Raw genomic sequence first — 19294 nt, 5'->3', positions numbered from 1 at the left:
CCCCTTTCAGAAGCCCAAGAAAGCAGGCAGGCACGGGGATGGACCTGGTGACCTCAAGGTCTTACTCTCTTCTACCTCGTCTCCCTCAGCCTCTAGTTTATTGAAAAATACTAGAGTTGTCCTTGGTGTCCTGAGATCCACTCCAGCCTTGGTTCTCAGTATTTGCTAAGCGCTCTCCTAGGTGCTGAAGATATAAAGACAAACCAAATTGTCTCTGCCCTCAGGGAATGTGTACAGGGTGTCCTCAAAATCTTCATGCCATTTTAAGTTATTAAAGCTAACAAAGCTTAAAACAACATGAAGACTTTGGGGACATGCTGTATTTAACTGGGGAAAAACAACATGTGGCCAAAAAGATACAAAACATGTGCAAAGTAGATGCAGAGTTATATGTGTGTGTGTGATAAATTTTATATGCATATATTTTAATAATGATAATTAATATTTATATAGTGCTTACAATGTGCCAGGCTTCTTCACAACAAACCAGGGAGGTTGTTGCCTCCAAATGAGGAAACTGAGGCAAATAGAACAGAATTTTCCAGAATTCACAAGTAATTGACCCAATTAATATCCATGTAGTTGCTCCTCACAAAAAAAAAAAAAAATGAAGCTTTAAGGTCAATGTTGTCTCTTCCTCTGCTCTGTGGGTGGGATCTGGCCATATTCTAGCCCGGCAGAAAGCTGCAGACTTGGAGAGGACCACTTGGCCCAAGTCTGATGTACCCAGTGTGGGAAATGCCGCTGAAGCGGAGGATGACAAGGGCTGGGGAAAGCCAGAGCCCCTGTTCTCTCCTGGCAGAGACTCGTGTGGGCTGGGACCCAGGCCACGTGCTCTGGTTGCTTCCACAGGGATGCTGCTCTTGGAGAGGAATTTCCGTCCCTTTGTGGAGCTGTCAGGGCATCACCAAGCAGCTCTGTGTGAAATCCTCTGGGAAATCCTGTTCAACGATGAATTGGTGGTGGCCCTGGACACCGTGGTAAGGGAAAGGGCCTTAGAGCCTCATGACTTCTATTTTTTCAACCGTGACTAGCATAAAGTAGGTGCTTTGAAAAGATTTCAACTGAACCAGACTCAAGGCTTAGGGAGAAATAGATGCATAGGTAAAAGAGAAGTCACAGTTTCCCTAATTCATCCTTCTCATTCCGTGTGTGTATGTGTGTGTGTACAAGAGAGAAGAGAGTGTGTCATACAGGTAGGGAGAGAGGGACTTAAACTCAGGGCCTCAGTTTCCTCATCTGTAAATTAAGGGGTTTGGACTAGGTGATTTTTGATGTCTCTTCTAGCTTTAGACATTTTCTTTTCTGATCTTCTGACTTCAAATCCAGGGTCCCTTCCATACTTCTTTCATACCCTACTTTGGTTACCACTGCCAGGAAGATGGGGATCAAAGGGCCAAGAGTCATTCATCTCCCTCCCCAAATGATCTATTTGGATGTAGAATTGGCTACCTCACTATGTGGAGGGGTTCCTTCTTGGTAAATGGTGAAGAAGAAAGTTTTGCTGATGCATTTTGACATGTGATTTTTAATACCTGTCACTGTAACCTTGGGCAGTTCACTTAATCTCTGTGGGCATCACTTTCTGTAGTTCTAGAAAGAGAATCTAGACCTGGAAGGGACCTCATTGATCATACAGTCCTAAGTACTGCCCCCCCCATTTGTGTTACCAATTATTCCTCATGCCTGACTCCATCTACCACCTCTTTACCTTTGCATAAGTTGTGCTCCATGCCTGAAGTGCATCTTTGCTTCTGAGAACCCCTTCATATCTCAGCTCAAATGCTACCTCCTACTTGAGGTCTTTCCTGATTCTCTGCCCCACCCCCAGCTGCCATTGCTTCCATTCCCTTATCTATTAAAGGCAGCTAAGTGGTACGGTGGAGAGAGTGCTGAACTTGGAGTGAGGTGGACCTGAGTTCAAATGTGGCCTCAGTGTGACCCTGGCCAAGTCATTTAACCTCTAACTCAGTTCACTTACCTGTAAAATGAGGATAATAATAGCGCCTGCTTCCCAGGGTCATGAAGATAAAATGAGATTATATTCCCAGAGCGCTTTGCAAGCCATCAAACACTATATAAACACGGCTAGGATTATTTCCTTTGTTTTGTCTAAACTTATCTATGTACATGTTGTTCCCCCCTTCTCCCCCCCCACAAATAATGCAAGCTCCTTGAGGACAGACTTTCATTTTGTTTTTGTCTTTGTATCCTCCGCACCTAGCAGAGGCCTGGACATAGTAGGTAATTAATAAGCCATATGACACATAGTAGGTGATTAATAAGCAGTTGCTGGCACTTAGGTGATTAATGAGTAGTTGTTGGCACATAGTAAGTAATTGTTGGCACATAGTAAGTAATTCACAAGCATTTGGTGATTGATTCTTGTTTTAGGAACAGGCTGGAATAGAGGGTCCCTGAAGATTCTGTGACACCATCTCTCTGGGGATTATTTGTCATGTATATGCTGGGAGCAGGAAGAAAGGAATGAAAAAAAATATTCAGCATTTACTCAGTGACCAAGACAGTGTGTTGTGTGACTAGAGAGCTGACCTCAAAACCAGGAAGACCTAGATTGAAGTCCTGCCTTTCCTTCATCCTGGCTGTGTGACCCTAGGCAATTCACTTACCTCCTTGTTCTCTAGGCAACCAAGGCTCTAAGGTGCAGGGAAGGTACTGACCTGCATTGGTGGAAGAAGTTTCTTCACCTGGGAGTTACCTTTATCAATGAGTTTCTGTTCCTAGACCCTATTTCAGCCTATGTCCTTGATTAGGGGCCAGACTCTGAGCCTGGGTTGATGACAAGCTGACCTTGACCTTCTGGAGTGTGCTCTCTGCCCCTGACTCCATGGAAAAAGCCACTTAGCTCTCTAGACCTCAGTTTTACTACCTGTAAAATGAAGGGATTGGATTAGATGACCTCTAAGTGTCCTTTCAGCACTAGATCTGAGATCCCATGTATTTGCCTGCTGCTGCTGTCTATCCCTATGTAATTTGGGTTGCTGCTTTCCTTCCTAACTCTTTATTTCTTTAAGGGCTAACTACCCACCCCGGCAGCATGACTTGGCATGGCAGGCACAGTGAGGAGGGGTGGGCAGCAGGGCCAGGAAGCCCCATTGGCTTTATTGGGAACAAAGAGAATAATGGCAGTTGGACCTTGTTCTTTCTTAGTTATTCTGCTGGTAAGGGTGAAGTTCCCGAAAGTCCTCATGTGCCCACGGCAGAAGCTGGCCAGCCAGATGCCAAACAACCTCCTCTCTGGCCCCTGGAGACAGCTCTCATTCACTTCAAGAGACTGACTGGTGAAAGTAAATCAGTCGGATTTTTAATTAACTTTTTTTCTCAGAGGCTGCTGGAGCTCTGACTTAATACCTTTCCATTCCTTTAAAAGGCTTTCCATGTTTTCTTCCTGTTGAAATCAGACTGTGCCAGGGAGCCTGGTAGCTTCACCCTCAGCCCATGGCTGAAGCTATAATAAAGCACCTGGCACCTGACGGGGCTATGCCCTGCTCACCCTGTTTGGCCCCCATTCACCCTGTTACAGCTGAATGGCTCCCTGAGTCTTACATCCCCAAAGAGCTCTCCTTTCAAGGAGAAATGTCCAGCAGGTTTCCTGCCATCTCCCTCCCTCCCAGAACCCCCCACCCTGGAGTAAAGAGTACACCTGCCCCAGCTCATGCTGGAAAGGAAAGAATGGGTGGGGAAACCTCAATATAGAGAGGCTAGGATTCCCCTCCTGGAAAATGGAAGTCTCTTTTCCACTAAGCAATTATTAAGCACCTGTTGGGGCACAAAAACCAAAAGTCATTCTCCTGGGGGTGGGGGGAGATTCAGCCTGGGAACCAGAGGATCTTAGCTCTTGAGCTGGATGGCCTGGAGGGTCTCAGGGGGTCATTTTGCAGATGATCAGAACCCAGATGAAAACTACGTCTAACCCTGTGATTTCACTGCTAGAGAGAACTTCCAGGTGAGAAAACTCCTTCTCTTAGTGCAGGTTGGCACCTTCTCTGTCACTAGAAAACTGGTCCAGAGTCCTGAGAGCTTACACAGCAGTCTGTGTCCAAGGCAGGACCCGACCCTGGGCTTCGGAGCTTTGAGGACAGCTCTCTCCATCACTCTCCCTCTTTATGAATGCAGAGAAGTGTTTGGAAAATATTGGAATACAAAACAATTTCAGGGGGAAAAGCATTTAGGGTTAGGAAGAATCGTGCAAGGCTTCTTGGAGGAGGTGACACCTGAGCCGAGCCTTGAGGGCAGAAGTGAAGGGCAGGAGGGTTTCTGCCTGGGGACAAAGGTCGGGAGGCAGGAAATGGAGTGTTGTACACTGGGAGCAGAAAGCGGGGATTTAGGCTGCCATGCAGAGTTGGCATGAGGGAAGTGATATGCACTAATCCATTAGTGAACAGATGTGCTTGAGGCCTGGGGGTGGATTCGAGGGGATTCTAACCAGCTTTCCCCACCCCTTTTTGGCTACTCTTTCTCCAGAGGAACTGATTAGCTGGATTCAGATGCCCCCTCAGGCTCCTGTTGTCGAAACTAGTTAGAGCTGTGAGTTTTAGACAGACAGGCAAAACACTTTCCTGTTCGCCATCAGCTGCCTTTGCCTGATGCAGAAGGTTCTGCAGCCTCACTTCTTTTGGGTTTCATTCCTGTTCTGCATCTTTCTTCCTTATAGAAAATTAGTCACCCCTGCCTTTCTTTTCTTAAATTGATGATGCTTATGGGAAGTTTTTTTTTCTTTTAAACCTACAGTTTCCATAAGGGACTTCCTTCCCAGGGTTTGATTATTTAAAAATAGTCATAGTCTCTAAAATATTCATGTTGCGTATGTTTTTATAGAGGGAGGGGTGTGTGTGTGTGTGTGTGTGTGTGTGTGTGTGTGTGTGTGTGTGTGTGTGTGTGTGTGTGTGTGTGTGTGTAGGAGCACGGAAAAAGCCAGTTTCTAATATTTCTTTGCTCTCAAAAGCTGCCGGGCTCCCAGTCCCCATGCCAGCCCAGAGTTATCAGCTGGCTTGAATTCGAAATGAACAAGCTTCTGGTTGCCCACATATCTCCCATCTTGCCTTCTTTCCACCTGCAGCTTGATGACATTGTCACAGGTGGGAGCCCGAAGCTGACGACACTCATGGAGCTGAGCCCTCTCCAGCAGAGGCAGCTCACTACCTTCCTGGGGCTGGCAGGACTCCAAGTGCAGAAGGATTTGCTGGTGTGGCAAGACACTCAGAGCAATCAGGAGCTGCTGTCCACCATCCATTTCTTCATCAGTGCTCTGGCAGGTATGAGAAAGAAACCCAAAGTTGTGCCCAGTGCCCAGAAAACTGCCTTTGAGTTTCACTCTGTGGGTCCTCTGCCACGCCCATTCTAATTGTTCTGGGAGAGCTAGAACGTACAGATCACCAGGGCAGAAGATCATAGATTTATCACAGAATTTGAGAGTTGGAAGGCAACTTAGAGTCAGACTGGTGCAACCCATATGTGAAAGGAATCAATCCCTCTACCATATCTAATGAGATTAGAGTGAGAAAAGACACTGAAAGTCTCTCTATTTTACAGATGAGGAAACTGTACTCCAGTAATTTGTGACTTATCTAAGGTCACACAGTAGTAAGAGAACCTTGCAGTTATGGATTTACAAGCTGGAAAGGCACTTGTGGCCTTTACAAATGAGGAGCCAGAGGTTTAGAGTCATAGAGTAACTTGCCTAGGGTCACACAGGTAGTAAACAGTAGAGTGAATCTGAACCCAAGGTCCGAGCTGGTCCGTTCTTGGACAGCTCTCATTATTCAACATTTTTTCCTGGATGTGAAGCCTAATCTGCCTCCCTAATCTTACCCACAGCTGGTGAGTCTGCTCATTAGAACAGAGGAAGGCTTTCTCCTCTATTCTTCCTGAGGGTGGATCTCCATCCCTCCCACAGTGGAAAAAAAGCCAGGTTGCTCTAGCTACACCCCAGTACCATCCCACACCAAATCAGGGAATGATTCTGAGCCATCCTGAGGAGTCTCCCCATGGTAGGGGTCATCAGGGACCCTGGGAGCTGGGGGACTTGATCTGGGTCACCTGGGTGGGGACTCCTCCCTGCCTGCGTTATTGAAGCTGCTGGTGCCTCAGGTGAAGGACCTTATTCATTCAGCCACCCACCACCAGGAGCCTTGAGGAAAAGGGACCCAGGACAGGAAACAGCATGGCTTCCTGCAAGGATGTCAGTCAGTCAGTCAGTGAGCATTTATTCAGGACCCCCTTTGTCCTAAGTGCCAAGCTTGGTGCCAGGGATCCAGGTACAAAGAATGAAATCATTCCTCCTCACAGAGAGTTTACATTCAATTGAAGGGAGGCTACAAACACATATACAAATGCACACTGCTTATCTACAGTAAATGTACAGGCTGAATGGTTAATCAGGCTTGGAGGGAGGACGCCAGCCATGGGAGAACAAGGAAAGGCGTCATGGAAGCTCCTGGCGGGCCCCCTCCTGAGTGACTGCCCTGTCGGGGGGTCCCTGGCATGGAGGGCCTGCCAGGGACTCCCCCTGGCCCTTTTCCCAGCTCACAAGAGATGCCTCTCTCAGGACTGGAAACCTTCTAAAAGGAAACTTTGTTCTCTATTCTGGCCCCCAGAAGGGATGAAAAGCCCCAAGGGGGCCTCCTTCAGCTCCTTGGTGTTTTCCCTCAAAGGCATCACTAGGGAAACTTGGGGGGGTGCCTCCCCCTGAAAAAAAGTTGTCAGTTGGAGAACCAAGAACAGAGGCACTGTGTGTAGAGTGGGTTAGCAGAATCACAGCCAGACTGAGAATGAGGAAAACTGGGCTCTAGCCAGGCCCCCTGTAGCTGTGTGACCTTGGGTAAGTCACGTCTCTGGCTTTTCACACTATGGTCTAAGATTTCCCTCTCCTCATTTCTCCACTGACATCCCGAGGGACTTCATCATCCATAGGGTTGTGTTTGACACTGTTCTGGTCCACGAACTCCTTGGGTCCCTGGGCCTCATCTGGACTTGGCTTCAGGCACTTGGGATCTGGACAGTCAGTCATGTCCAGAGTCTGACCATGGCCTTACCTGGCTCCTCCTCCAAGGCACTCCCTGGAGCTCTGGAATGCCCCTGCCTGGGCACACAGCCTCCAGCTTCTATCTTTTGCAGGCAGTGCAGTGGGGAGGGGGCCGGGTCTGAAAGCTGAGGCCCCAAGCACTACCACCATCCGAGGGACTTTGGAGTGTCAATCAAACTAACATTAATTAAGCGACTACTGTGTGCCTGGCATTGTGCTGAGTGCTGGGATGCAAAGAAAAGCAAACACAGCCCCTATCCTAGAGGAGCTCACCTTTCAAGGGGGGAGGCCATGTAAACAACTGGGCACATTCAAAATACAAGCAGAGGAGATGGCAGATGACCTTGAGAGGAAGGCACTGGGGCAAAGGAGTGCAGTGGATGACGTGCTGAACCCAGAACTGGGAAGACCCTGAGTTCAGACTTAGTAGCCGTTGGACCTTGCTGGGCCAAGTCCTCCTCTGCCTGCCTCAGTTTCCTCATCAGTGAAGTCTGATCTACCTTCCAGGATTGTAGTGAGCACTAAATGAGATCACTTTTTAAAGTGTTTAGCTATGAAAATGCTACCTTACTACAGCTTCTTGACAGGATGGGCCTCCCCCAGAAGGCAGAGTTTGAACTGAGTGCTGAATGAAAGGGAAGCTAATGGGGTACAGTAGGAGGAAGGGCAGGGGAGAGAGCCTCCCAGCTATGGGGTCCCTGCCAAAGCCTGGAGGATTCCTCTGGGGCTTGCCTTAGTATTGCAGTGCTAACTGCTTCCAGCTCAGTGCTCTGGCTGGGCCTGCTCCACACCTTGGTGCACTGGTGACCCTCCCTTCAGGCTGGTCCTTCTGGCTCTCCCCTCCATTCCCTGTCGGACCCTTGGCTCCCCAGCCACCCACTCCATCCACCCATCCCCAGGCCACCAAAAAGCCATCTTTTCCTCTGTGCTTTGGGCTGCTTCTGTCCATTTCCTGGTCCCCTTCCTTGGTCCCCCAATCTCCCTCATTTGCAGATGGGCTCTGCCTGCATTTGGCCTCTGGCCCTGCTTGTCTCCCTGACAGATGTGATCTCGAAGGCACTGATGTCTGTTTTACGTTTGCCTTTGGCTCCCCAGCGCAGCACGCAGCACATTTGTCATTTCAGTCATGTCCGACTCTCGGTGACCCCGTTTGGGGTTTTCTTAGCAGATCCTGGGATGGTCTGCCACTCCCTTCTCCAGTTCATTTTACAGATGAGGAAACTGACTTGCCCAGCATCACAGCGTCTGAAGCCAGATTTGAATGTAGGTGATGAATCTTCCTCACTCCGCGCACTATGGCGCCACCTAGCCGCTCATGCAGCACATAATAGCTCTTGCTGACAATTGCACATATACAGCCTAAATTAAACTGCTTACCATCTCAGGGACAGGGCAGGTGAGGAAGAGAAGGAGAGAGAAAGTTTGGAATTCAAAATTTTTAACAAAATTTAAAATTATCTTTACACGTAAGTGGGGAAAAATAGAATATAAATAAGTAAATCCTAACTCCATTATGTACCAAAAATAAATAAATTTTTTGCTGATTTTGAAGGTAATTAATTGAGTTTTCCCTCTGGGTCTCAGTTTCCTAACTTGTAAAATGAAAACTAGGCTTCCTTGTAGGTCTCTTCTAGTTCCAAAATCTGTGATCTTCTCTTAGGAGTTCCTTGCTTCTCTACACAGTTCACCCATTGATCTTTAAGCCCGTACCAGAATCAGTCAATCAACATTTCTTAAGTGTCTACTGCCAGGCATTGTGCCATGCTTTGGGGATACAAAAAGAGGCAAAAAGAATGTGACTCTGGATGGCTGGGTGGAGTCGTGTATAAGTGCTGGTGTTGGGGTCCGGAAAACTCAGATTCAAGTTCTACCTCTGACATTTACCAGCTGCATGGGTGAGTGTCTTCACCCAGTGTGCCTCTTTCACACAGTTGTTATGAGGGTCCAACGAGATACGACATTTAGAAAGCAGGGCTGGACAGATGCTAGTTATTCCTGACTTTTTGGATGTAGATTGTGACCTCTCCAGACTGTAGTAAGTGGTCTTCAGGAATTGGTGTGGTTTAAAAAACAATTCCATCTCTTGATGGCCAGTGATTATATTGGAAACCTGGGAGTTGGAGTTCGTTACTCTGAACACAGATGACCCGGTCTGTCCCCAGAACTGTCCTGGAAGGCTTTTGTGCTTGGCAAGACCCGCCTGTACCCAGGAACCTCCAAGGAGACAATTTATAGGAGAATATCAAAGGTGCTAATATATTTAAAGTGCTTTGTAAATGCAAGTCATTATTTCGTTTATTAGATTTTTGATTATTTAAATTACTATTATTAGATGCTGAAGCTCTGTCCATCAGATGCTTCAGTGACACAGTGATGTTGAAGTATAAACTGAACTCAGGGGAAGACAAATTTCATTTGCTTCAAGAAGCAGTCCCTTATTATGTGGATATTAGTGATTTTGAAGGTCAGTCCTGGTTTAAGGCTCTTTCATTAATACTGATCTCTCCTGTCTCTGCTTCCCGATCACCAAATTCATCAGAATGCTCTCTTCCTGAGATACACACTAAATGGTAGAATGATGAATGGGCTGGCATGTTTCTTTTTTCCACTTCCTAAATAATAACACCTTCTGTTCCTATGTGAGGCACAATGTAAAGCAGAGAGGGATAGTTGGCATCAGGAAGCCCAGGGTCCAATGTCTGCTTCTGAAAGGTACCAGCTCTGGGACTCTAGGAAGATCGTAGGATCACAGCTTTACTGTTGGAAAGTTCCTTAGGGATCAGCTCTCACAATTTACAGATGAGGTAACTGAGGCACGAGATGACTTAGTCACACAAGCAGTATTAGCATTTCGGTGCCCCAGCCAGCTGTCCGCTTAGAAGACAGTCCTGATCTCTATATGTCGACAGAGCTTAAACATGGCAGCTTCCCTCTACCAGTGGAATCATGGGTCCTGAGTGGGGATGGAAAAAGTTTGTTGAATCATTTAACTCCTACAAATTCTCCCTCTTTCGGAATGACTTTGGTGGAGTTATTTCATGTTTGAGTCTCCAGTTTGCTTAGCTTTAAAAACTGAGTATTCATCAATAAATTAAGCATCATTCTCATAAGAATGATAGCTAAGATTTATACAGTACCCACTATGTGCTGAAAGGCTTTAGTGGATAGAATGTTGAGCCTGGAGTCAAGAGTTTTGAATTGAGGTCCTGCCTCAGATACTTACTAGCTGTGTGACCCTAGGCAAGTCACTTAACCTGTTTGCCTCAGTTTCCCCATCTGTAAAATGGGAGTAATAACAGCACATATCTTAAGAGTTGTGAGGACCAAATGAGATTATTTGTAAAGCATTTAGTACAGTACTTGACACATAGCACTATGGAAAGGTTAGTTATTTTCTCATTTGATCCTCACAATAACCCTGCCAGGAAAGTGCTGAATGCCCATTAATCTATTCTGTCTGCCTTCCTTACTGGATTATCATGAGGATTCAATGAGATAATGTGCGTGGAAAGAACCCTGAGAGCTGTCAAGTGTTATGTAAATCTGAGGTAGATGACAGGAGTCATCTGCTCTCTTACTCCAAACTTAAAACTGCCCTGTGAAGGAGTGGAATAATTATGAATGACCTCTGAGGAATGCTGTGACTGCCCGGCAGAGCCAGTGTGAGTCCCTCACTTCTTCCTCCAAAGCGTACCTGCTTCTCCAGACAGCCCTGATGCTTTCTGCCTCCTGTTTTGGTGGGTGGATGCTGGGCAGAGCTGGAACTCATGGCAGGAAAGTAGGTAGCTTCCTAGGGCACAAGACATAGTGGGTTCAAAGAGTAGACAAATTTTTTTTTTTGATGCCAGAGAATTTTTCCGTGGCTTGAATTTGTGATAAGGCAAGTGGCCTGAGTTATCATGAAGTCTCATGCCCTCTAGTGGAAGGGTGATGCACCAGGAGGTTGTGGGGGGGAAGGGGGGCGGGGAGAAAGAGGAGGGGGCAGGGAATGTACTTCTGAGACTTTGCCCAGGGTGCACCAGAGTTTCTCCCAGCCCTGCCTAGGGGTTTCTTTGTCATAGAAGCAGGAGCCCTAGGCTGCCGTAAGGTCCCAGAGAGGACCCTACTGGGGAAAGGCCTTCCAGTGAGCTCAGGAGCTCACTCTCCTGTGCCCCCATCTCAACCCCCAAGAACCCAGAGCAGCTTCCAGAGGGAAAGCCCCTCCCCTCCTCTCCAGGTGTTTGTCCTGGGTAGACTCCATCCCTAGAGAAGCCACCTTTCATAAATAACGCTGGTAATTCTTGCCAGAGGATGAGGGCTCAGACACCACTTGTGGGTGGGTGCCACCACGCTAAAGATGGCCAGGAAGCCTGTTGGTTTCCTCCCTCTTTCTCCATTTCCTTTGAGGGAAAACAGATTCCAGGCTGGCCCCGAGGAAGTTTGTGGCCCCTTCTGTGAGGAGCCCTTCCCTAGTGGGTCCCAACATCACTTTCTGTGCAGCGTGAGATGCACAATCTTGTTCTTTTTATAAGTCCTACTGATCCTCTGTCTTTTCCACCCATTATTTCATTCTTTACATCCCTCCTCGCCCTCTCCTCCAGGCTCCCCTCCCGATTCTGGACATTCTCTGCCACGCTCTCCCCATGTGGGCACATCTCCTCCTCTGGCCACTGTTCCCTTGTGTTTTCTTCCTCATCACAATAGACAAGGGCTTTCTGATCATATTTGTGTTACCAGCGTTTACAGCACAGTAAACCTTGAATATACGCTCACTGAGTTGGCAGTTCTGCCATGTCAGAAGCAAGGGGCACTTGCCCCCAAGTGCTGCTAATGCATGTTTGGGTGCATGCGAGACCTTCCCGTTGGCCACCTCCATGCCCAGGCTGGTGCATGCCACTTGTCTGGCTTAGCATGGGGGCTGGAGAAGGCCTGGTTTTGAATCTTGCCTCCGATGCAAAACTAGAGGGCCAGTGTGAACAGTCTCCATCCTCTTCCCCAGTTGTAGGACATGATCTTCCTTTGTCACTGACTTCACTTTCTTTGCAGAGATGCCAGACAACACACCCGCCCTGATGGGCACTTGCTGCAAGCTACGTGTGGTACCGGCATTGTGTCACTTGGTAAGGAACCTCGGGAGCGGAGGTGGGGAAGGAAGCCCAAGACCTTAGAGGCCATCTAGGCCAATAGATGAGGAACGTGAGGCCAGAGAGCAGTCTCTTGCTGAAGGTCAGTCAGACAGTAAGCAGCAGGGTAGGATGGGAACCCAGAACCTGTGACTCTGAATGAGCCTCTGTTGGAAGCCTGGTTGTTCCAGGATGGCTCAGGGAGGGGGATGTGGCCTGGCATTTCTGCCATGCTCAGGACTCACCAGCTAGTTCACTGTTCACTTGGGTATTGAGTTAAGAATGGCCGGCTTTGTCTTCCAGAGCTACAGAAGGCTCCCTCTTACTTGCTTTTTGGAGGATGACATGAGCCTGGTCCCCTTAGGAAATGGCATCAAATGAGAGGGAAGCAGTTAGAGACTCAGCCCCAGGGAGTTGAGGCCAAGCTTTTCCTTTCAAATTGGATTGTTAATAAATCTCATCTCTTAGCAAAGCATTTGAAAGGGGAAAAAAAGGGGATGTTTAGGCAAAGATCTCTTGGCCTTCACCTCCACCTATCAATGCCATTTGGGGGTTTGATGTCCCTCATCCTCTTTCCCTCTGCTTCCACATGTAACAGTGCCTGGGCCAGGAAGAAACCGAACATTTTGTACATTCATGTGCCCTGTCTCTGGGGAATTGCCCCAGGATGGGCAGCAGAGAATATAGGAATTGAAAGCACCTGGATTGGGAGTGGGGGCCTGAGTTCAAACACTGGCTCTGCCCTTTCCTACCTAGCTGACCACAATATCTCCAGGCTTCAGCTAAGAGCTACTTTTCACAGCCCCCAAGATGCCTCCTGCATTAAAGGAGTGGCTCTTAAGATCTATGTCAGTGGACGGAGCACCAGGCCAGGGTCACCTGGTCAGGGTCACCCTGGGGTTCTGATCAGTGGCCAACCTAGGCAGTACCATCCAATGGAGGCAGCAGAATGGTGCTGGAAAAGCTCATCTTCTTGGGTCTGTTTCCTCTTTTATGAAAGGATGGAGCTGAGACTAGAGGGTTGTTAAAAAGCAGATGACTTTCACTTTTCTGCTTTCTTTCCCGACTTAAGGAAATAAATGTATTAGCTGTCTAATGGGTGGATCTACTTACAGCCTCAAGTGACATCTCCTGATGGCTTTTCTGACCTTGGAGATCCGAGCCTGGCCCCCCTCAACGACACAGAAAGATTTGAGATCGTGCAGAAATTGTTTGCTCTATCAAACATCAGCCTGGAACGAAGGGAGGCAACTGTGAAAGCCAGCATTATGAAGAAGCCTCAGTATCTCCCCCTCATTCTTTATATAATCCTGAGTGGACTTTGTGCTTTAGAAAGAAAAGACGAGTGAGGACAGCAGATAAAGGCCGAAGGGGTTTTAATGGTGGAGGCCCTGTACACACCAGAGCGCCTCTTCAGAAAATTTCACATTCAAAAAGCTGAACTCATAAGCCAGATCAAAACCAGGTGATTACCTCCATGCCATCAGTTACGGCTTCCTTTTACAAGAGAATTCAGCAGCATTCCCTTTTTAAGTAAAAAGCTTCCTAACATTTTTAGTATTAGAATCACAAAAATTCAGCTACTAGAAAAACATACTGCAAAAAAGGGTCTACCTGTCTGGAGATGCCCTCTCAGTATCAATGACATTCCCTTTTAGGGTTCTGGGCCCCAGAACAGAAAGGGGAACGAGATGGTTCTCATTTTGAGCAGGATTGAGGATTCTAAGCCTACATCTAGAAAAGAGACCTTGTCTGCAAACAGCCGGGCCCCTGAGGACGTTGCCAGCCTATCCTCTTTCTCCCACTACCTTCAAAGGGAGGAAGAGGAAGCTTTTGCTTTTTGATTGAGCAACCTCCCAGCAAAGTCACATTTACTCTTTGATCCTGATGGTGTAGAGCCACATGTACAGTTTACCGCAGTTTTACTTACCCTTGCATTCCAGATGTTTAATTTATAAAACTGTGGCACATCAGAGGAGATTCTAAACTGTGTCATGCCTGTCTTTCTGTTCTAACATCTCTTCAAAGTGACCTGTTGCTAGGTTCTGATCACTGACAGGATCAGCGGCCATTTATTTAGTGCTCAGGCAGATGGTTGACCAGTCTAGTGCTTTTGCCTTTACTTCTGAGGATGAGGAGGCACTGCTGAGCTGGGTTGCCTTGCTCCCTTCCCATTCCTGGCCTGGCACATGGGAGCTCACCTCTGGCAAAGCTGAGGCTGTGCCATGCTGCAGTCAGAAGGCAGGTACTATATGTCCCCAGGTGACACAGGTTTACCCTAGCAAAGAAAACCTGTCTGCTAAACAGATAAACCGCCCCATTTCAGTTACCACATATGACTGTAGTGATGAAAAAAGGCTCACAGCCTTTTCCAATAATACGTCTTTATTTCTTTATATGTACAAAAATATTTCCTTGGGAATAGGCAAATCTCATAGATTTTGTATACTTCTGTAATTTTCATTATGGACAACGTATGAACAAGACGTGACATGAGTGAAAGAGGAAGGGACTTTGTAAAATGTAGAAAAACCCTTGGTTACAGAGCAGCTGGCTCCTCCTTGGGCAAAGTCGACGGCAGGGTGTCCCTTCTACAGGAGCCATGATGGGCTGCCTTGGTAAGGAGCAGCAGCTGACTTTCTTAACACAGGGATAGCTGGACTCTTGCAGCGTGCTCACACTTGGGCCTTGGGCTGCCCAACTCTTTGCCCTCAGTTTTTAAAACTGGTCTCTTCCACGTATGTGCAAAAGACAATTATAAGGAACATGCATTTTAATGTCCAAAGTAAAATTACACATGAAAAGAAATGTCAAGGTCAAGAAGAAAATCCCAAAGCTCTTCCCAGCATCCTCGAAGAACTTTAAAACAATCTTGGTACTGGCCCTTTGCCAAAAAGAACCAGAGGTGCCATCTTTTCAACCAACCTTGTAGGAACTGGGGGAGTTACACTTTAAAACACATGGAGAAAAAAATTATTTTTTAAACTCTGGGTGTTTACTCATATTTATTCCAACTCTGCCACTTAGTCCTGGCTGGATTTAGGCCAAATTGGTTCCTTTTTTTATCCATCTCTTTACCTCAGTTTACTAAACAAGACTTTTCTACTTAGAAGACTCATATACCTTTATAGTTTAAATTCTCATCCTTTTGTTAAAAAAAACCTCTATGCATTTTAAAGTGGTAACAATTGGTGACTAATCTTAGGATCAATAATTTGGGAAACGGATAAGCTAATTAATTACTGCTCCTTATTTTACATACAACTAATATAAAGTTTACGTGAAGCTTCTCTGATACTGCTCTCCTCTCATGAGAGAGAAATTGGCCATTGTGGCCAGAATCGGCCAACCAACTGACATTTATTAGACACCAACTGTAGACCTCCACCAGCCCTCTAGACTGCTGTAGGCTGAGATGCCACAGGTGTTGCCTTGTGCTCTGTGCCCCCCGTACCAACCTTGAATGTCGCCTGTGGGAGGCAGGGAAAAAGGAAAGGAATCAAGTTGAAGGACCTAGATCCAACCCAAGCTGGGCCTAAGGGGCAGGAGAGCCTGTGGCGGGTGATGGCAGCTCCTAAGAGGTATAAAGAACGTGGTAACTACCATCATGAGGTAAACATAAATGATTGTGATCACAAGGTGCCGGGCACATTTCAGGAATAGCCCCCCTCCCTGGCCCCATATCTAATCATCTAAATCTTTGAAAACAAAAAAAGAGAAAAGATTAGTTGCCTGCATTGTGACCTAACTTTAACCTTCCATTTGTTAATCTGACCTTGAATGCTAAACTGCCTTCTCCAGAATGCAACCTTCGGGCTTTGCTCCATGGCTGCAGAGACAGAATTCAAGGACAAGGAAAGAAGTCTGTTCCTTAGACAAACCCTGAGTTATTCACTATGAACACTGAGACAGAGAAGTCATCATTTCTGTAAGGCTTTGGCTCCAGAAGAGATTCTGTACTATGGGACTACATCATCTTCTCCTGGGTCTGCTTGGGATTAAAATGGGGTATCCACCGATTCTCAAGCTTGGGAAGACACATTTCAGAGAGGAAAGGGATATGAGGAAAACAGCCTCAGGAGACAACCACAAGGAGTCCATGAGCTCCACCTCCAAATCTAGGGAGTGCTTACTGAATTAGGATTTTTTGGTTTCAGAAGTGAGAATTACATGATCCTCTTCTGAGGAGGAAAGGGAATATTAAATAGTCTCACAACTTGACAGAAAGGTTTAGTCTTGTCACAGAAAATTCAGGATTAGAACCCTAAACGTATCAGAACAGACTCAGGCCTCCTCACAGTTGGTCCAGAAAAGGAAACAAACCATCTCGATCAAGGGTGGGAAAGAAACAAGGCAGGGCAGAGGTGGGGGGCTGGGGCGGGGGGGGGGGGGGCGCCGGGGAAGGAAGGAGGGACAGCTACGCCTGCAGTGGTCACCAGCTTCATCTTCTTAGCTGGGAACCCAGGAGATAGATTAGGGTTAATGAGTAAAATTTCAAAGTTACAAATAATGATACTTTTGGGGCTATTTCTTCCCCACCTAATGTTCAAAACTCAGTCGAGTACCTGCATGCAGGCAGTACCACAGTCCTCAAAACCAATAGACAGGAATTCAACAAAGCCAAGAACTCTGGTGTAATGAAGTTTTATAACACCAGCCACAGGATTAGATAAATATGTTCAATTTTATTATGCAAGAGACACTTTATGGGACATCAGTTCTGAGATAGATTTTGGTTATTTTATACACTCTAATAATACATGTGTGTATATACATACACATACACACAGTATGTATATGAAACATGGCAACATCTGAAAAAAATGAGCAGTTATGTCTTTACATAAAAACTTCAGAACTGCCTCCTCTGCATTAGCACAGAATTATTTCCAAAACCCCTGACAGATATTTAAATACAACAATCTAAGTTTTGGGTAAAGAAAAAGAATACAGACCCTATAACTAGGGGTGTCAGGAGTCAAACAGCAGGTGAGATGATGGATTATTTCTGGCCAGTATGCATGAGCTGTGGTCATTCCTCCTTCCTCTGAAGTTGTGGTCCTGTCTAATGAATGAGTCCAGAGAGTGCTCTGACATAGGGTACACACTGACACGCATCCCAAGACCAGTGTTACCACAAGCCCCTGGGAAGGGGATGTCTTCTACTGCTCATGATGAAAGTCACTGCAGTCAAAGCAGCCCAGACAGACCAATCTGGCGTGAACCTGATTTCACCCAGAGGTACCTGGGGCTACTGCTTCTCCTCAGGAAATGTTTCATACCGTGATTTGTTTGCTGTTTTAAATAAAATTCAAATTTACAAACCAGCTGCCATAAAAAAAAAAGCAACCCCTGGTGTGGCCTGGGTCAGTCACTGCACTGACTGTTGTATCAGGCTGTTGACGCCATCTCTATTTTAGGGGTAAGCAAAGCTCAGCATGAGTGCAGACCATACCACACCACAATGAAATCCCAAGGGAGCTGCCACAAGGAAAGGTATTTGGTCCAAACACAGCCCCTCCTATGGACCAAAGACATCTTCACCAAGGAAAATCATCTTCAAGGCTGTTTACATAATTTATATATAATCAGAAGATTATTCAAATTATATTTCCCACTTGATAAAAACAGGATGGTCAACATTTCTGCCTCTCCTCGTTTAAGGGAGATTTCTAAGACACAACCTTCAATCTCAATGCCTCCTTCCGGATTCAGCTGGCATCTGGTCCCAAGGGGCTCCAAACCCCTCACCAAGAAAGCCAAACATTGTCTACACAGAGCATTTGCAATCATTACAAACCATTCCTTGCATCAAAGCTCCCTATACCTCCTCGCTCTGCTCCCAAAGGTATGAAAGATGTGCCCCTACCTCCAAGAACTATCTAAGCCCTGGAAGAATCTCCAACACCAGTGCAGAAGGCCAACCTCTCTGGGTCTGTGCTCTTCGCTGAGTGACTCTGAGGCCACCATGTGAGAGCTTATCTGCTGTGAGACAGGACCTCAGGTGGTTTTGGCAATCCTAAAGGGAATAGAAGGAAACCCAAAATTTGGTTTCCTTTCCCCAGAAAGGAGGTTCTTGGAGTGCCCTAAAGACACACCCTAGGATTGAGGGTTTGGAGGTAGAAGGGCCTGATTTTACACTTGGGCTTTGCCCAGGTCACACAGTGCTGAGGGGCAGAGGTAGGCTGGCCCCCAGTGCTTCCCTTGGGCCCTGTGAGGTTCCAAGATACCAGCCAGGCAGCTGAGCCCCCTCCTTATGGCCCTTCTGCCTATAAAGCCACATGTTCAGCATTTTCCATCCCTGATTAGGACACAGTGACAACAGAGAGCAAAGGAAGTCAAGGGGATAACACCGCTCCAAGCCCACTTCTTGGTAAGGTCCACATTCAGGCCCACCCACCATTAATAAGAGAAGTCCATCCTTCCTAACAGACTGCTTTCCAAAGATACTCAGTACAGCCCATTATGATGAGATGAAGAAGGAAGCATGTGGGCTTATTCCAGATTCAGAGTGACCTCTATCCTGGTGCTGCCCTGGAGATAGAACCCACCCCCCCTCCCCCAGGCTATCCTTCCTAGGAAGCCAACACATTCCCTGAGAGGGGACAAATTTCAATCTCCCTTATACTGAGTTTTACGTTGGAAACAGACTGAGCTCAATACACTCCCATCTTAAAAAATACAAAACACAGAAACCCTAAAATCACAGAGAGTTACCTCTAGGCAGGTCCCTTGATTCATGTTGTTGTAAGAAGACAAGAAACTGATGCAAATATATACTTATTAAATATTGTGACTATTTTAGAGAATATTTTTGGGGAGATGCTAAATATCTATCCTAAGACTAAGAAAGGGATCTGTGTGTCCTGGCTAGAAAATACCAGGATTTGAAAAAATACCTAGCAGTTCCTAGAAGTTGAACTCTTGTACAGCACAGTGCATAGGTGCTGTGTCTTACTGAATTAAGTAATTACTTTAGGCAACATGTACCCTGTTAAACTGTGCACATCTGTCCTTGAAGACCTAAGGCAATCGTTGGAAGTCTCCTTTGTTCTTATGAGGAACCAACCAGAGCTGTGGGGGAAACAATCCTCAGGAATCGCCTCACTGGACCCCAGACCATCAAACCCATGGAGATCAGGTACCT

At 46.6% G+C, this 19294-nt stretch overlaps 1 protein-coding gene across 1 annotated transcript in view; it reads left to right on the top strand.

Moving 5' to 3' along the window:
* Positions 1 to 14134, top strand: part of GSDME (gasdermin E) — a 44686-nt gene extending 30552 nt beyond the window's left edge. Inside the window, exons 7-10 of the mRNA XM_072650952.1 lie at positions 853 to 980; positions 5081 to 5276; positions 12071 to 12144; positions 13263 to 14134. Coding sequence (XP_072507053.1) covers positions 853 to 980; positions 5081 to 5276; positions 12071 to 12144; positions 13263 to 13496 — 632 coding nt within the window. The 3' untranslated portion in view covers positions 13497 to 14134. The remainder of the gene's footprint in view (positions 1 to 852; positions 981 to 5080; positions 5277 to 12070; positions 12145 to 13262) is intronic.
* Positions 14135 to 19294: the final 5160 nt, after the last annotated feature.

The sequence above is a fragment of the Notamacropus eugenii genome, chromosome 3, assembly GCF_028372415.1.
Source record: "Notamacropus eugenii isolate mMacEug1 chromosome 3, mMacEug1.pri_v2, whole genome shotgun sequence".
Lineage (NCBI taxonomy): Eukaryota > Metazoa > Chordata > Mammalia > Diprotodontia > Macropodidae > Notamacropus > Notamacropus eugenii.
This window is presented reverse-complemented; position numbering and strand designations above follow the sequence as displayed.